At 44.1% G+C, this 18,657-nt stretch overlaps 2 protein-coding genes across 3 annotated transcripts in view; one reads left to right on the plus strand and one right to left on the minus strand.

Annotated features, from left to right (window-relative positions):
• The first annotated feature begins 1,004 nt into the window (after positions 1-1,004).
• On the plus strand, positions 1,005-6,222 carry LOC116759743 (DBH-like monooxygenase protein 2). Its single transcript, XM_032643796.1, is given in 7 exon segments — positions 1,005-1,101; positions 1,268-1,434; positions 2,234-2,413; positions 3,529-3,659; positions 4,440-4,554; positions 4,851-4,977; positions 4,980-6,222. Coding segments are annotated over 7 exon segments (930 nt in total). The 3' UTR covers positions 5,093-6,222.
• A 5,157-nt stretch (positions 6,223-11,379) lies between these two features.
• The window catches only part of MGAM (maltase-glucoamylase), a 104,149-nt gene continuing 96,871 nt past the window's right edge, over positions 11,380-18,657 (minus strand). For both annotated transcript variants that reach the window (XM_032642646.1, XM_032642647.1), the window contains 5 exons: positions 17,439-17,563; positions 16,222-16,310; positions 14,850-14,899; positions 14,084-14,254; positions 11,380-12,370 (listed from right to left, as the gene is read on the minus strand). In XM_032642646.1, the coding sequence (XP_032498537.1) occupies positions 12,296-12,370; positions 14,084-14,254; positions 14,850-14,899; positions 16,222-16,310; positions 17,439-17,563 (510 nt within the window). In that variant the 3' untranslated portion in view covers positions 11,380-12,295. The remainder of the gene's footprint in view (positions 12,371-14,083; positions 14,255-14,849; positions 14,900-16,221; positions 16,311-17,438; positions 17,564-18,657) is intronic.

Raw genomic sequence — 18,657 nt, forward strand, 5'->3', positions numbered from 1 at the left:
CAGCGATTTTGATGACGGTCATTGGTTAATAAGTGTTTGCAAAGAACAAAGTATAAGTCCTGTCCTGGGCCCAGAATTGTGTTCTCTTAGCCTAGGAGGAGGTGCAGGCTGGGGAGACGTGGCCAAAGGCTGTCAAGTTGGGAAAGTCTGGCTAGAGGAAACTCAAGTCGGTCATCTGACTTCACATTTGAGTGATTTCAGTTTTGATCGAATAAATAAAAGTGTGACCTTACAATGAGTGGCAAATGTGTGGGAGCCATTGTTTTCTTTAGAGAGTGAATCCAACGAGGCATGATCACATGCTCAAATATAGAGAACTGATGAGGTTCTTAAGGGAAAGTAGAAAGTCTTGGGATGTTCCCGGCTGGATCAAGTGTGTTGTGCTATCAGGAACGGATTTTAAAAGGGTGAGGGCTGAGAGAGGAGTCAGACTGAGTGCAGGGGAAATGATAGGTTGGGGAAGGAAAAAAAAAACAGAGGGAACAGAAGAGAAAGAGAAAGAGAAAGAAGTGGGGACGGGCATAGTTTTATTTGGGGAAAAGGAACAGAGGGGATAAGAACATGGCCCAGAAGATCTTGACCACACTCTATCCTGCGTCCCCCGCCCAGTTTGAGCCCAAGTTGGTCCATCACAAGGAGATGACGGTGCACCACATCCTGGTGTACCGCCTGGGGCAACACCAGTGCTCTGCCCAAGGGCATCAGCGACTGCTACGGGGCTGACCCCGCCTCCTCCCTCTGCTCACAGGTCATCGTGGGCTGGGCTGTCGGGGACACAGTGAGTCGTGTGATGAGAGAAATCAGCCGCTAAGGGGACACGTGTGGTTGGGCAACTGGGATTGTTGGATTGATAGAAGGTGGGGAAACGGGAGGTCTGGGACCAGGGCCAAAAGACAAGGGCAGGCCCGGGTCCCTGCACCTACTTCCCAGCCATTCTTGCCGCCAAATCACCCTCCATCCAACAGAGTTACCAGTTTCCAGGTGACGTGGGTATCTCTACTGGGATGGCTTTGGACCCCCAGTGGGTCCGACTGGAGATTCACTACAGCAATTTGCACAGTCTTCCTGGTGAGCGCCTAGAGCATTTACGGGAGAGCGGCGGTGAGGCTGGCTGAGCCCTCTAGGTGTCGAGAAGGGATGCAGAATGCACGCCTACTTCTTCTGCTGGAAGCGCCCCCCCGCCCCCTCCTCCACTTTCCCAGGGCCTCTTCCTCCCCACCGTGCGACACGGTGTCCTGCATCCTGTGATTGGTCCTTCCTGCACCAGGTGTGTACGGCTCCTCGGGGATTCGAGTGTACTACACGGCGCAGCTACGCAAATATGACATGGGTGTCCTGCAGCTGGGCTTCTGCACTTTGCCCATCCACTTCATACCCCCAGGTGCCGAGTCCTTCACGTTCTATGGGCTGTGTAAGGCAGAGAAGTTTGACGAGGTGAAGCTGGGAGGCATCCCTCCTCCCCTGAGCTTCCCGGTTCCCCATCGCAAATCTGCTGTGACCCACAAGACACAGCTTGAGCCCCAGATTTGGAGAATGACCATTGCCTGGTGCTCAGGAAAACCGCTCACCTGAATGGGGCGGGGGAGGCAGGAAGGCAGGGCTGCGGGGGCAGGAAGAGGGGCCAGGAGGTCCAGTAGGGACTAAAGGGGTGTGTCTCAGTCATAAGACGAAGGTGTCAGATGTGAAAGGAGGAAACCGAGGAGCGGGGCCAGACGAGAGTTCCTAACAAGCCAGGTGGTCTCCTCCCTGCCACAGATGAACGGGGCCCCGGTGCCTGACATCCAGGTCTGCAGCTACCTGCTCCACACCCACTTGGCTGGCTGCACTCTGGAGGCCGTGCAATATAGGTAAGGAAGACACGGATTGGAAGCTCTCCCTTCTGTATTTGGAAATAAATGTTAGCAATAATTATTTATTCTGCGGCATGACGTTATGCTCAGTTGGGAGTAGGAGAAGCTAGAACTATCCCTAGAGTAGTGATGACAGGAATATGACAGTGGAGGGAGCTTTTTCATTTTACGGGCAATCTGTGCCCACAGAATGACCGCACACGCTGCTTCTTTGTTGATAGACCCCCTCCCTGCTTCATCCTCTCCTTATTCCTGTCCCCTCCCCTTGTCCCCCTCCAGAAATGGAACACAATGCCGAACAATCTGGAAAGATGATTCCTATGACTTGAATCTGCAGGAGACTCGAGATTTACCTTCTTGAGTGGCCATCAAGCCAGTGGTAGCCTGGGGGGAGGCATGGCTGGCATTGGGGGAAGGCAGGGTCAGCACTCACTACTGTTAGCCAAGAGGACTGTACCAGTCCCTCTGTGTCTTACTTTGAGCCTTTGTTTCGCTCTGCACAGGGAGATGAATTGTTGGTAGGGTGTCACTACCAGACGCTGGACCGCGACTCCTTGACTTTTGTAAGTACCTCTCTCCCCATCGTGGTCAACGACAGTAGCCTCAGAATAGAGCCCCATCCCTGGCCTTGGCCATCACGTGACTCAGATTATTCCAGCTGAAGCCCCTTTCTTTCTCCAACGGTATTACCCAGGCACATGGGGCTTCATGCTCTCACATCCCCATGACTGTAAGATGGGTACAAGGATTCCCGTTTTCTCTGTCAACGACCCACTAAGATTATGAAAGGAAAGCATGTGATAGTGTCTAAGAGCGTGGACTCTGGGCCTGATCGCCTGGGTCTGAATGTCAACATGATCATTAATAACTTTATAACCTTAGACAAGTTATTCAGATTCCTTGTGTCTCAGTTTCCTAATTCTCAAAAGAATTAATACTATCTATCTCATAAGATTTGGGGGAGAGTTGATTAACACGCCTAAAACATCTAGATCATTGCCCGACTTTTAGTACATTGTCAGAGTTAGCTATTATTATTATGGTCACAAGGAGCCCATATTTTGTGTGTCAGGAATGTCTCAGTGTCTGTAGGATTCAAAATGGATTGCATGCTTCCAAGGAAGAAAATACAGCCATACAAATGATTACAACATAAGTTAGAAAGTAAAATACACCGTAAGAGAAGAATGGGGAAAACGCACTAGGGGAATTCACAGGGGAAAAAATTCATCAGGTCCTATTACAGTGACCTGAACATGTGACATATTTGAATGGGTCCTGCTTTTGACATGTAGAGATGGGGAATTCCAGGGAAGCTCAAAGGGAGTGGTTTTTTTGGGAAACTCGGTATCTTATCTCATCTTCTCAACCATCTTTTCTCAAACCAGGGCAATAGCAATGGAAATGTAGAGGATGGGGAAGATACGTGGGATATTTCTTTGGAAATAATATCAATAATTGTCCACCAATTAGAAACACAGGAGGAGAAAGCAAATGTGGTGAGAAGTAGTAAATAACAATTAGTGAGCTGGCTCAAGGTTAAGGGAAAAGGAAAACAGTCTCATTGGTAGAATGATCACCTGATCTAGTCTCTGCCTACCTTGTTCCCCTCTCTCTGCATGCCTGTGTATCTCTGTCTCTCCATCTCTCTCTCTCTCTCTCTCTCTTTCTTCTCCAGGGGGGTCCCAGCACCGTTAATGAGATGTGCCTCATCTATCTCTTCTACTATATCCGAAACAACATCTCCAGCTGCATGGGGTACGCTGACATCATCTACGTGGCCCATGTCCTGGGGGAGGAGGCATCAGAGTGAGTCATCCTGAAAGATAAGACCCTTAAGAGTGACCTCTAGAAGTCAGATCACTTGTGTACAAAGTATTTGTCTGCCTTTTTCTCATGCACTACCTGATTCAAAGACTGTTTACTTTCAAGTAGTGACCCTTAATTACTTGGGACTAAGGGGCCTCCCTGAGACTCTGATGAAAGCGCTGAAACTCCTTTCCAAGAAAAATGCACATCTTTGCAGACACATCCTATTTCACATATAATTGCAGGACATTTATAGTTTCCCTGAAGTCACCCTATCAACCTTCTTGGACTTCATGGCCCTCAGATTAAGAAACACTTCTTTAAAGAGTCAGAACTTTCTCTTTTTTTTTTTTTTTTTTTTTTTTTTTTTTTTCGGTAAACGGGCCTCTCACTGTTGTGGCCTCTCCCGTTGCGGAGCACAGGCTCCGGACGCGCAGGCCCAGTGGCCATGGCTCACAGGCCCAGCCGCTCTGCGGCACGTGGGATCCTCCCGGACCGGGGCACAAACCCGCGTCCCCTGCACCGGCAGGTGGACTCTCAACCACTGCGCCACCAGGGAAGCCCAGAACTTTCTCTTTTTCACTTTTAAAAATCCTCTTCTCTGAGCTCTGATGATATTTCTCCTGCCAAGCTCACAGTTGTGCCATTGAGTTGTAAGACATTCCTATGGTTTATGCCAACATGGAACTGATGCTAACAAAAGTGAGGCTATTTTATACACATTTTGTCAAAGCTTTCAGTCAACCCTAAACTAGTGTCTGTTCTTCCTGCCCATGACAGTTCCATGGAGGGCATGATGGCCATGAACAATGTGGAGTGGACTCTGGAGAACATTAAAAAGGCTGAGAAGGCCTGCGAGGAGGCCCAGCAGATGGTGATAATAAAGACCATTGATGTAAGTGTCCCAGGAGACACCACCCTCCCAGGGTTAGGGATGGAGGGGAGTGGGAGGGTACTGGACGAGGCCGGAAAAGAGAAGAATGAGGGGTATGAATGCCAATGGCAGGAACGCTGGGTCAAAGAAGGAGAAGCTGAGGGAGCAGAAAGTGCTGATGCTGCTGTGGGTGTGGATGGTAGTCTCCCAGTTAGCCTGTGAGGCTGCAAGTACTGGGGATGACCAAGTAAGGTCTTAGGAGAGGAAAGGAGGTGGGGATGCTTCCACCTTCACCCATTTTCTCCCTTCTCCTGCAGGAGCTAGTGGAAAACACAACAGGCTGGATTCCGGAAATCATCCCTGCTCCCCGGGGTCCTTGCTTAGAGTCCTCCAGAGGCAAAGTGGAGCCCCAGGACAGAACCCCTGTAGGCTTCAGGGCTGCCCCATGGCCCTCTCGGGCTCCAGCACTGCCACACCAAGGCGCCTCCCCCTGACTGCCCTCTTGTTTGGGCAGGGGGCCGTGTCTTGGCTCCTAGCCACCCTGCGGGCTGGAGCCTGATACCGTTTCCTCATGCCACGTACTCAGGCCCCTCCCTGCTCAGGCCTCCCCTTATCACCAAACACAGAAACTCCCTCTGCTTTGGCCCCCAAAGTCCTCCATCTGTGCCCTTCTCATGACTTCGGCCATGAAACTGCAGGCTTGGGCGTGACACTGAGTCCCTAAAGCCTTTCCCATGACAAGCTCGGCAATCCATCCTTTAAAGCTTTAGAAGCATTGGTGGGACCACACATTTTCTAACAGTATCTAGACTCAAGGCTGGGTGAGGTAATGGGTCTCTGAGCAGTCCAGTGCCCCAGCTTGATTGAGGGGATGCCGTGTGGGGAGGAGGGGGCTTGAATGCAGAGGGGGGAGCCCTGTAACACCTCCTCAGCCCATGCTGGCCTTGGAGGGGCTCCGGTTTCTCTTTTCTTCTGACAGTTTTGTCCATTTTGTCCTGTGAGGCAGAGGCAGCAAGCCACATGTGTGATTTGCAGTAAAGGAAGGTGCTCTGCTTACAAGGAACAAAGCTCAAGACACCAAGTTAAATAGAATGCAACTCGCTTCCTGTTGCCATCTCTTTCCTTTGAGCCTCTGGTCCAGGAGAGGCAGCTGGGAGGTCTCTTGAATGGCTCAGGATAAGGCATCCAGAGGGCACTGGAGGGCCTGGCTGCCCAAACTGCAACATCTAATGCAGGCCTTGCTTGCCTCACCTGTGCCTCCACTGTCAGATGATCTTTATTTACTCAACAGGTATCACTTTCTCAACACTCAGATCGCCAGGTGTCAAGAGCCTAACTGGCCAGGGAGGCTGACTTGGGCTCTGAGAACAGGTCAAGGGCATGCTAGTGCATGAACCGCCTTGCTCATGGTTCCTAACTTCTGGAAGGGACCCCTACCCTGAATATTCCGAGGTATTTAGAGGGATCCTAACTCCCTGGAGATTAGGGATCTAGCCTCCGTAAACTCCTTGCCACTGCTTGGGGGGCCGAGCAAAGAAGAAAACACAGCTTACCCGAAGCCAGAGGGATCTTCTGGGTTCGCTGCTGGGATTCTCTGTTAACATTCAAGTGAAATGAAGGCTCTCTTTTAGGTCATAATCTTAAAACATGGTTGAGGCCCTTTGGCAGCAGTCTGAAGTGCACAAATTACATTCTACAGCATGAAGAAACACACAGATAAAAATGAATCTAGACAGAAACTTAAAACAATCAAAAGAGACCTTTTCTCTCTGGTTTGCCCAATTAACAAATAAGTCTGACATTTCTATTCCAATCTGTGTTACTCCAAGCCCCCCCAGGCAAATTCTTTCGACCTCGATCTTTTAGGTAAAAACAAAAAGACAAAAAAAGAAGAACCTCCTGGCTGGGTTTCTGATGACAAACCTTGGTCTGTGCTACAGCCTTATTCTCAGGTCTGTCTTGACAAGTTCAAGTCAGCTGGGCAGCTACTCCAAGGTTCTGCAGCCAGAATCTTCTAATGCTCCATTTGTATAGCTCATGGCCCTGTGCAGTTCCTCTCCTCTGTACCCACTTCAATTTCTGGTTCTTATTAAGCCTTCCTTCTTTCATTTTGTTTTCCTCTCCATCTCTTGATCTCAGCACTTAGTCGCCATGCACATATTCACTGAGCATCCTCTGTGAGCTTGACATTAGGTCAGAACAGAAACCACCAAAATGAACAGGAAATGGACAGGCACCCCCACACACACCCCCCGCCCTTGTGGAGCTGAGGTGAAGCTTCTATGAGCCCCTGGCTGGCCATTTTCTCCTTGGGTTCACAGCATCCACCTCTGAGTCTTTCCCAGTGCCATGGATCATTTCCCCTGCTGCTGACTGCCTCCAGAGAGGAACTATATTTATATCAACCTATGGAGAATGATTTGTTTCTATATTTAAAAGGGATGCATTTATATTGATATTATCCATATATATTAGACGGGGAAATGTTTGAAAACATTCCTACACAGGGTAGGAGCGTGAATTAGATGACCTCAAGTGTTTCTCCAGTTTGTGTTTTGTGACTGCAGTTTCCAGAAAGCCTAATGATACATTACAAAAAGAAGGGCTCAGAGTTGAGGTGGAAAGGGATGACCCCAACTTCCTCCTAGAACCTTCTGGCAGATGGGTCTCTGTCATTCCTCATCCCTCAGTGGTCTCTAAGTTCAGGTCAGCTCTGAGTGACTCTGAGACTGTAACTCTTTTTGCATCTCACCTCCTCTACTCAAAACTCCATCTTAAATGTGGAGAGCAAATAAGGGATGTATTCCCTCATTACTTTTTTCTGTGATGACAAGAGGACCCACAGGCTAATGTTTACAAGGACCTGGTCTTTCCTGAGGAATAAGAATATTTTGTTACAATTTCAAATTTATAGGAAAGTCGCAAGAATTCCCATATGCCCTAAAATGAGCTTTATCCATTGTTTATACTTTGCCCCATTTCTCTCCCTCCCTCTCTCCTCTCTTCCCATCTCTTCTATTTTTCTTCTCCTCCTCCTTCTGCTTCTTCCTCCTTCCCCTGTCTCTCTGTCTCCCTCTCCTTCATAAAGCTGATAACTTAGTTTCTTACTCCTGTTTGCTAGAATTCTCATCACGTTTAAATTCCTGCTATACTTAGCTGAGACGAACAAGCAGGCTCCCCGACTCCACTGCTCCACCACGGCAGTGACACCCAACCTTGACCGCATATCAGAGTCACCTGGGTGATGGGAGCAGCGACCAGGCATTAGTGAATGATTAAACTCTCCAGGTGTTTCCAATATGCATCCGAGATTGAGGACCACTGAACCAGAAGTTCAATTGCCCTTAACTAGTCTATTTCCTGCATGGGCAGGAATCCCATTCTGGCTTCACATATTGAAGCCACGGCACAGGCACTGACCAGTCCGAGTGAACGCCAGTGAAGAGGAGCCCTGGAAGCCCCCTGATTTCCAAGAGTTAGACTTTTAGTTGCTGGATTGTGAGGATGTGTGGGGATCTCAGAGAAGGGGTGCATCTGGGGGGGCTCAGGGAAGAAGCTATTTACCAAGCATCACTCAAAAAATAAATAGCAAAGAAAGAAGAGCCCTTTTAATGTCAAGTAATGAATATAGAGAAAAAAATGTGAAGTTAGAAAATCACCATTTAATACATGTATAGTAATAAATTGAATCAGACAAGAATCATCAATGGGTGACAAAATAGGAGAGTCACCCAATAGCTACATAGCCTCAAAGTATCTCACTATATAGTTATTAATTATGATGAGAGGAAATAGTAATTTTACGATAGACCTGGCAGACACCACCTCAAGGAAGTAAGCCAATCAGCATCACCAGTCATGGACAGACATCATGCGCCTCCTGACAGGCATACCAGGAAACACATAACATCAATTCTACGTAATATCTGTCCAAGAAGTGTACAACCTCGCTATGACCATGAGGAAATATTAGACAAACCCAAAATGAGGAATATTCTACAAAGATCTGACTTGTAATTGTGAAAACGTCAAAATCAAGAAGGAAAAAGAGGGGCTGAGGTATAGTTCCACAGTAAACTTAAAAAGAATCCAGGGCTTCCCTGGTGGCGCAGTGGTTGAGAGTCCGCCTGCCGATGCAGGGGACGCGGGTTCGTGGCCCGATCCGGGAAGATCCCACAGGCTGCGGAGCTGCTGGGCCCGTGAGCCATGGCCGCTGAGCCTGCGCGTCCGGAGCCTGTGCTCCACAACGGGAGAGGCCACAACAGTGAGAGGCCCGCATACCGCAAAAAAACAAAAACAAAAACAAAAATCCAGTTAAAATGAATGCACCGTGTGCTCCTCATCCAAATTACTACCTGTTGCTGTTGTCGTTGTCGTTTAGTGTTTTTTGTAAAGAACGTTATTGGGATGATTGGTGAAATTTGACTAACGTGTGTGCATTAGATGGTGGCACTGTATGAACGTTAACTTCCTGACTTGGCTGATTATATTGTGGTTATGTAAGAATATGTCCTTGTGTTTTAGGAAATACACACGAAAGCATTTTGTGATGTTGAGACATTGTGTCTACAAACTCTCAAATTATACGCACGTGTGCACGTGTGTGAGAGAGGAAATATGGTAAATAATTTATGGTTTATGGATAATATTTGGGAAATCTAGGTGAAGAATATAATGAAGTTTTTATACTATTTTTGCAACTTTTCTCCACACTTATTTCAAAATAAAAATGTTAATTTAAAAAAAAGAAACAAGCATAAGATCTATACAAAAAGAGTATGAAAATGGAGCAACTTTTTTTTTAAAGGCACACAGTTACCTAGAAAAAAAAGTCAATTTAGAAAAACAGCTTTTCCAAGCAGGAGTTTTTGACCACTCTGAGCAGAGAACCTCCAGCCTGCAAGCTATAGTGTACCCTTGGATTAATTTCACTGGCAGAAAATATGTTTCCCGTATAAAATAATGTGCATGAACTTCACACACACACACAAGCACGCACAGAAACTTGGTTTCTGCCTCTATAAACTCCTAGAATGACATAGACACCGTATCTTTTGCTTTAGTACAAGAGAGCCTTTGTAAAAAGGGAAAATGCACCTGGATCTCATTTCAGATTGGGACAATATGTTGGCAAAAGATCAAGAAAGGAGATTTATTGTTACGCAAATCTTTCTATTCTTTGTGTGACAGTTTACTCTTAACTCCCCACACCCTGTGTGCACTTGTGACATCATTCACTTTAAATGCTAACTGACAATCCCAGCTATAATGTGTTTCCCATAGTGCAGAAAACAGCTACCTTCACCATCCCTTCTTGCTAACCAGCAGCTGGAAGATATTAGGTCACATGCTTGTGTTGACCAATGAAAAAGGAACAGAGACATTTTGAAGGGAAGAGACAAGCTTGTGAGCCAGTATCTTACCATTTTTCATTAGTAAGAAGGAACAGTGAAGTTAGCTATTGGCAGAACATTGTAAATCAACTATACGTCGATTAAAAATAAAGTGTAAAAAAAATTGTAGATATCTCAAAATATTGTTTATGCTGCTCATCACACTGACGTTATGACATTAGATCCACTTGCTAGATCTTGTTACTTAATGTGATAATTTTTAAAAACACCTCATGTATTACTATATTAATTTTTTTTAATATTTGCGTAACTGCATTTTAATATAATAGGATTCCTTTACAATAGTATGCATTTTACTTTATGCATTTAAGAACATCATTCTTAGGAGGGGTTCCATAGATGCCACTAGACTGTCAATAGGGCCCTTGACGCTACAAATGTAAAGTCTTTCATGCTTCACTCAGAGACTTGGCAATCAGGATTCTCTAGTAAGTAATCTTCTCCTTGAGCATTTTGTAGCAACCAGAGCCAACTTCTAGCAATATGTCCTTGATGATAACATAAAATATTTCTCATATATCAAGTAAATAATCCTTTCCTACTGGTAGCCTTCCCGGGTTAATCAAAGGATAGCTGACAAGTTTCCCATCTTTTTGATCAAAGGATTCCTGTGGTTGTTTTTCCATGTTTCACTAGTTGCCTAGTTAGTGCAAGCTCTCATCCAAAAGCCTCTTATTTTGATAATTAGAATACTAAGCTAATTTACCTATATTATTTTTATGGAGGCACTGACACATGAGTAACCAAGTAGAATCTGGCTTCCTGGTATAAGAAAGAGAGAAAGGAAGGAAGGAAGGAAGGAAGGAGAAAGGGAGGGGGGATAAATTAGGAGTATGGGATTAACAGATACACACTACTATATATAAAATAGATAATCAACAAGGATTTACTGTATAACACAGGAAACAATATTCAATATCTTATAATAACCTATAATGGAAAGTAATCTGAAAAGGTTATATATATACACATATATATATAAAACTGAATCACTTCGCTCTATACCTGAAACTAACACAAAATTGTAAATCAACTATACTTCAATGAAAAAAAGGGAAAGATAGAAAAAGACGTAGGAAAGTAAACACATTCATCTCTAATACACTCATTTTCAAGTAATACTAAAAGTAAATATCCCTGTTGAACATTAGTATATAATTTCTTTCTCCCAAAATCTAACCACCTAGTGTTTTAACCAACAGTGTTGCAAATTCTGTTTTTGCCAGAGTTATGTTACCAAGTATAGTAACTTCTATGATGATTAAAAAAACAACAAACATCCAAGCACACCCTCCCACAAACCTAACTCTAAGAAAAACCCATGCCAGAGGCATAAGGAAAAGGGTGAATAACCATAAACCTGATCATTTCTTTGGTGGATTAGCCTGCAGGAACTCTGATGCCGAAGAGAACAAGACAAATTCAAAAGGGATTTTGCTGAACAGAAAGAAGTTTTAATGCCGAAGAGAGATTACCCACGGTCAAATTACCACAAAATTCAAAATCTTTTGTAAATGTGCGTGCCTATTTTCAGTTGGCACATGAGTTGCATGCATTTGTGTGAACTGTGGTTATATACATCAGGCACAGAGTAGAGAAATAAGGTTTACATATTTCAAAGCACACCACAGCAAACAAGTTATTTTTTACATTCAGATTCCTTCCTTCAACTTTGCCTGCTTAAATCTCACCCCAGCCCTATTCCCATAGGCTAAGGATTTCCCCTAGCCCCTCCTCTTGTTTTCAAGTGAGCTAGCTCTTCCCTTCTCCTTCCCATGAGGCTGCTATTCCTAACACTTGTATGTTATCTTCTTACTTGTCATGGTCACTTTTATCCTCATCATCTGTTCTCTCTCATCTTTCCTGCTTACCTTCCCTACGTTTGCCTTTTCTTCCCCTTATATCATGCTCTCAGCAAATTATCCCATCTCCCTATAACTACCTGGCAGATATTCTTTCTGGATACTTTTCTGATGAGTTAGTTAGCTCTAGGATCCAAACTATCCTGGGAAGCTGTAGCTTGTATATTTAGCAAGAGTGGGCCCATCCCCTAATCACACACACATATACACGCACACATGCTTCATCATGGACCCAGTGCGTCTTCAGTATATGTATGCTTAGCCATCAGTACCATACTAATCACAGAGAGACATCAAGGTAACCCGCAGTTTTCCACACCTCCCTACTGCCTATAGCACAGGGCTAAAACACAGACAGAACATAAAACAAAACCAAGAAAATATTTTAGCTGTACTGGGCATGATCTGGCAACACACAATAATTTTATGAGCATGAAGTATAAGTAGTATCAAAGCCATTCGTAGTTAGGATCTTGCTCTAAAAATTCAGAGTGCTCTCCATGTCAATGAAGTGAAATTGTGTAAGCTGAGGTTTCTGCTGGTCACATCAATGTTTAACACCTGTTGGGAACCAAAGAAAAAGCATTGGGCATCTGGTGATTGAAGTTTCCTGCAGTCAAGCAAATCAGATACAAGCCAGTGGTCCATACACACTTTCACAAGTCGTTGCCTAGCTTCCAGACTGCCCTCAGATTTTCAGGTGAGAAGGGTATTTCTTAATCCCTTGGAGTACAAAAATCATTCAGTATGTAGGGAAAAGACAACAAGACCCTAAATAATGAAATACACAACCACTGCAGAGAAACAGCGGCACAAATTGGAGAAAATCTCCTCGGAGCCCTCCTTTTATTGCCTGCTTCTCCTCTTCCCTTATGGCGCCTTGATGATTGCCCAGTAAGAGTCTGATATTTCAGTGTTTTTTTCTAGGCAAACACTTTCCATAAAGTTTCACCGCATGTGCAGTAGTTAGCTTGTTTGTCAGCAACACAATTGGGCAAAGTCCTTTATAAGCTCTTGGTCGAGTTGGGGAAGTTGGTTGACAAGAAAACCACAAAAATGAGGAAACAAATAAAAAATACAAAATGAAGGAAAACTTGCATTTCAGGCTTTGTAATCAGGAAGGATTATGAAAAAAGAAAGTTCTGAAAAAAGCAAGAAATAAGCACACAAGGAAAGAGCCCATTTACCATGAGGCTAGGTACTGGAACCACAACACTGCATTAAACCCAATGTGCAGATTTTTCACATATTTAACATTCATGAAATCAGAATGTGTCTTACAATCAACAGGCTTGGAATTACTGCGAACAAGTAGCCCTCCTGACAACGGTTTGTACACGTGGGAACTTCATTGCTTCTACTGGTGTTACGAATGGATGGACTGTAAACCACTTAAGAATCATTTTAGAAAGGAATATGTATCTTGGCTGACAGTAAAATCAAAAAAATATGCTACGATGAAAACTTGTATAAAGGATCTTAGTGGCTTTGGAGTAAACTGCATTGACAGCAGTGAAAGAATGTTTATGAAATGATGTATCACCAACACCTTTGACAGTTCAGAGGAAATATCTTAACCAATTCGGGCCACATATTTTTCTTCTAAATGATAATAAATCAAATAAAATAATTTAAAATATTTACCTAGAAATTTACATAATAAAAGAAAAACTTAAATGATATAAAACAGTTAAGATGTTTCTAATATTTCTTCACATTTAGATTTTCCCTCTCCTAAATTACCTTGATGCAGATTTATCAATGTCCACGTATCTCCACCCAACATTTTCCTCTGTAGTATCATAGTAAAATGATAAAAATCTTTGGTTAAAGAAATTTTGTAAAGCTTTCTATATTTTTAAAATAGAAGTTTTAAGTGATAGGAAAACATAGAATCATACTTTTGTAAGACTTTTTCTTTCTTTGTGGCACGGGAAATAAAGGAGCAAATTTTAACTGATGGTGTCTTATAATTGATGAAATGTGGTAGTTCAAGCTGTTTGAGAAGTAGATCTCTGAGGCAAAGACAAAGTTTTACATAGGTTTGCAGACAAGAGTACATGACAAGTAAGGATCCAGACCATCAATTCCAAATGATGATAAACCCTGAATTTTCCCTTCATCTCCGTGCTGTCCTCTCTGACACACGGAACACAGAGGGATTCGGGAAGGGCTTTGCAGGAGAGGGTATCATCTGGAAGGGAAGCAGGAAGGAACTGCCCTAGGTAGCTCAGGGTTGGGAAATACCATTTGGACTTTTCACTGGTCACAAACCTGTGTTGTAGAGTTGTAGGAGAAGGTGGGTGTTATAACCACGCCGCTCACAGAGATGCTGACACCGGAAACGGAGACACTGCCCACTCCCCAGATCTCAATGTAGCCCAGTTTCAAAGGGTTTGTATCGCTGATGTATTTGTTGAAAATTACATGACTGTGCATTGTATTCTGTCAATTGGAGATAAAAGAAACCAGAGGGGGGAAAAACAGCAAAATTTGTTCAAATTTTTCACAACCTCTTTTTAGGCGCAAATGTAGACCATGAAGTGAGATAACTTAAGAGCCCCCCCTTCTTGTGACCTTGCATAGTGAGACCATGATTTTAGCATTCTATTTCCTTTTGTCAACTACCATCCAAACCTGCATTGCTTAAGCCCTGGCAGGGTCTCTAGAATCATCCCAATTCTAGGAAGACAAAGAATCTCAGCTATTGGGAACCTTATATTCCACATGTGAGGAAGTCACAAAATACGCTGACCGTTCCAAGGTGACATAGGAACAAGGGCTAGGAAACATCAAAACAGCCTGTCCATCCGTGCTTGGTGAACTGGAATAAGCTACTGATGAAATATGAATGGGCTTGATCACAGAAGACTTCCGGGGAGCATATTATATCTCTATCTGAAGTCTAGAGGATGGGGAAGTTGCAAATTAGTAAGATGAACAGTGAAGGAATTCTAGGTGGATTTATGTCATGATTCCCAGCATCTTCGTAAGCTAGTAGAATTCTATATTCTCCCTTCACAGTCCCAGTCACACTCACCTGGCTGACAGAAAAGTGGGCCAGGTAGTAGAGTCCTTTCCCATAGGTATCTGCAAACAAAGAACAAAGTAAGCATGATCTGGAACATGCTCTAGAATTCTAATTGCTTACCTGGTTACCTTGGTTGAGAAAGTAGGGATGATTTTTGTTTGGGTTTTTTATCTTATTTTTCTTCTTTACAGAGTTCCGTTTTGGGAGATTTAGTCAGACTCTGGCTCCAACCTCAGTTTACACAAAATGTTTGAAGTGAGTGTATACAGATGCCTCTGTCTAAGAGAGTCGCCTCATATAGTACAGTTTTCTAACACCACACTTAGTCCACTTCTCTTTCTTGTGGTCTGTGATTCCCAACATCTTGGTAGTCACCTCGGAATCTCCAGACTCCTTCTGCTAGAGACTCACATATCTGCACACACGTGCATGCACACCACATCACAAACACCAAGACTGGTGTGTAATTGGTCAGTTTATCTTGAGAGGTCTTAGGCAATTTTTTAAATGCCATCTCCAGAGAATAGACTTCTTTGTCCTTTATCCTTAATTTATGCCGCAGGTCCAGGGAGAATATCCTTAAAGGTGGACTAGCCAGAGCTTTGTTACAGGTACTCCCGCCCCACACCCTACCTCGGTGGCTTTCTCACTCTTCCCCATACACTTGCCTCTTTCTAAGTTGCTGGTCACTCGGTCAGAAGGCATTGGCTATCCTCTAGAGCTGTGCTGTCTGAGATAGGAGCCACTAGCCAAACGTAGCTATTTAAATTTAACTTAATTACAATTAAATAACATTTAAACTCCAGTTGCTCAGATGCACTTGTCATGTTTCAAGTGCTCAATAACCACATATGCCTACTTGCTAGCATATTGGACAACACAGATATAGAACATTTCCATCACTGCAGAAAGTTCTATTGGGTATCACTGGGCCTAGAAATTACTAATGGTGCTTGAGACATCCTCCTGAGAGGTTACTAATTCCTGTAAACTCCTAATGGAAGATTCCCCCCAATAAATAGCACAGCTGATAGAGGCACTGCCTCTCTCACTGGGACATGTAATTAGGGAACGTGCCCTTGAACATAAACCAGATATGGGAGTATAGCTCAGTTGGCTACAAAGCAACTCCCCCTATGGCTCCTACACTGCTGTTTTCCACAGTGGATTAGGACAGCTGGATAACGGTGAGAGATTCAGAGTTAAGCTTCATATGCATGAGGCACAAGGATCATGTATTATACACTTAAAAGTAACAAATGGCTATATTTAAAAGTGCACGATTGTCTTAACACAGAAAAGGAAATAGCAGCCCTATAAGGTATCCAGGAACCTAGCCAATGGTATTGACATGAATGAATCCGAGGTGGCCCTTACTCACCAATGCTTTGCCCATCATCCCAGAAGAGCCAACCTTCAGCAGTCCCCTCATCATCCAAGGCAACCTTGAAGCCTGTGAATTTCTGACGGCTGCAATGACAGAGGAAAGAGACTTTGGGTAAAAACAAAGCCACAGCCACAAACCAAGCTTCTTCATAAAAACATAAAGGAAGTGATTCATGATATAAAGACTGGGTACTGGGATTCTGGAGACTTGGGATCTAGTTCTAGTTCTGTCTCCATAAGCTCTACGACTTCATGTCAGGAATGAATGAATGAATCAAAGGGAATTTTCCTTTAAGGCTGTATAAGCTCATAGGAGATCTACAATCTCTACAAAAAGTTACAAGCAAACTCACTGGCTTCCTTCCTTTCTCCACTGTAAGGAAAAGCCTAGTGCTTCAATCTTTCTTTTTTCATGACCTAATGTCCACATGTACCGTGAGTTCTGTTTACAGATGTCCTAAGTTCTTCAGTTTTCAACAGAATTTTTGCGATAAAATGAGTAGGGCTCCAAGAATTTTAGTCTGACATCAGACATACATGGATTTTAGTCCCTGCTTAACTCCTTACTAACTGTGTGACTCTGAGTTAATCACTTAGCCTCCTGAAGCCTCTCTTTGCTAATCTGAAAAATGGGGATGATAACAGTACTTACACCATAGGGCTTATCTTTCCTTTTGTTAGGAAAAATAGATAATCTCCAAATAAAAATCTCCATATTAGTACAGTTCTAGGCACAGAGCAAGCATTCACCTGCTGTCGGCTATTATCAATTATTATATAGGTCTAGAATACATAGGCTATAGGTTAGGTCTAGAATTTTAAAATCTCGCATGTAAGGGATCTCAGCCTCAGTTGCCATATGGCTTACACAATTTTTCAGCAGTAATTTTCTTAGCAAAGAGTCAATTATAATCCAGTCTTTTAAAACTAGCATGAACCATGGTTGCTCTCCTGTTTTACTTCCACCTCAAATGTCACTAATGAGACCTAATAGCACACCCACTTAGATCTAAAATAGCTGGTAATTAAGAATTGTTCAGAGTACAGAATCCAAAAAAGGCTAAAATACAAACAAGTAAGCAAGCAAGCAAGCAAACCAAACTGTTTAGTAAAAGTGCTCTGGGGCCTGAGGGTGCGGTTTACAGATTGGTGGGCGTCACCTGGATCTGGGCTGCCTGGCGTGGAAGGGAGAAATGTGGCGCCCTCCCTCACCTTAAGTAGGTGTTCTGTGCAGGCTCTTGCCAGGGCAGGATGTAGCCCCCACGGACATGAAGATTAATGTGGTCAAGAGGCGCTGGCAAGGACTTCCACTCTCCCCGGGCTTGAATGTCCACACCCTGTGGGCCAGAAGAAGGTGATGGAGAGAACACATCTGCCCAAATGATGCATTTACCAGACATCTTGTCCACGCTCAGAACCTGCTGCCTGTTCAGGACCTGTTATCACACTTTTCCACGCTCGCCCAGCTGCTCTACGGGATCGAGAGCTGCTGCCAGGGCATCACGTCAGGGTCTCTTGTCTTTGGGGGCTTCTGCTGTACACACCCCATGAGATCACAGCTGCCTCTCACCCTACCCTTACCCCACATCCTGTTTCTGCGTAGGAAGCACTGCTAGAGGAGGCTGAGCGAGGCTTCTTTCTTTCTGTTCAGCTCCCAATTCACTCCCCCAAAGACAAGTTCCCTTTGTTTTGTCCCCTCTCCGCCTCCGTCTCCCTCCACTGCCCCCCACCCTACCCTCACTAACATCTTTGACTCCTACTTGACAGAAATAATTAAAGTGAACTGCCTTACTTCACAAATCCTTATCTTTAACTCATTACATCTTCCTTTATGTTTCACATCTTGATCTTGCCTGTGACAGGGAGAAGCATCTCTCACCCCAGGCCATAAGCCTCCATTCCTAAGAAACCGTCCTCCCACACGTTCTCAGCCTAGAGCAAGGTTTCTCGAATTCAGCACTGTGGACGTTCTGGGCCAGATAACCCTGTGCTGTGGGCACTGTTCTGTGATTTCTAGATGTTGACCGGTGTCCATCCACTAGATGCATCTCCCCCACTTCCCACCACACTGTGACAACCAAAAATGTCTCCAGACATGGCCAATGTCCCCTGATAGGTAGGTCCCTCCTTTTGAGAATCACCACTTTAGAGGTAAGGAGCACAGCTGCCATCACATTTCTTCACTTTTGGTCCCCGGTGTTCATTTTATGCAGATTCAATCTATATCACATTCGCAGGGGTGGACTCTGTTTCGTGGGCCTGCCTCAGGGGGCCTCAGGAGTCTATAAGTCTATAAGTCTATAGGACTTAATACAAATTCCAGCCCACATCTCTGGGCTTTTTCAGTTTTCTTACTGATATCATGATAAAACTGAGTTATATGCTTTCTAATGACACTTTATTCTAGTATCTTACGAATGCTGGACTTTTC

This window comes from Phocoena sinus, chromosome 9 (assembly GCF_008692025.1).
Source record: "Phocoena sinus isolate mPhoSin1 chromosome 9, mPhoSin1.pri, whole genome shotgun sequence".
Lineage (NCBI taxonomy): Eukaryota > Metazoa > Chordata > Mammalia > Artiodactyla > Phocoenidae > Phocoena > Phocoena sinus.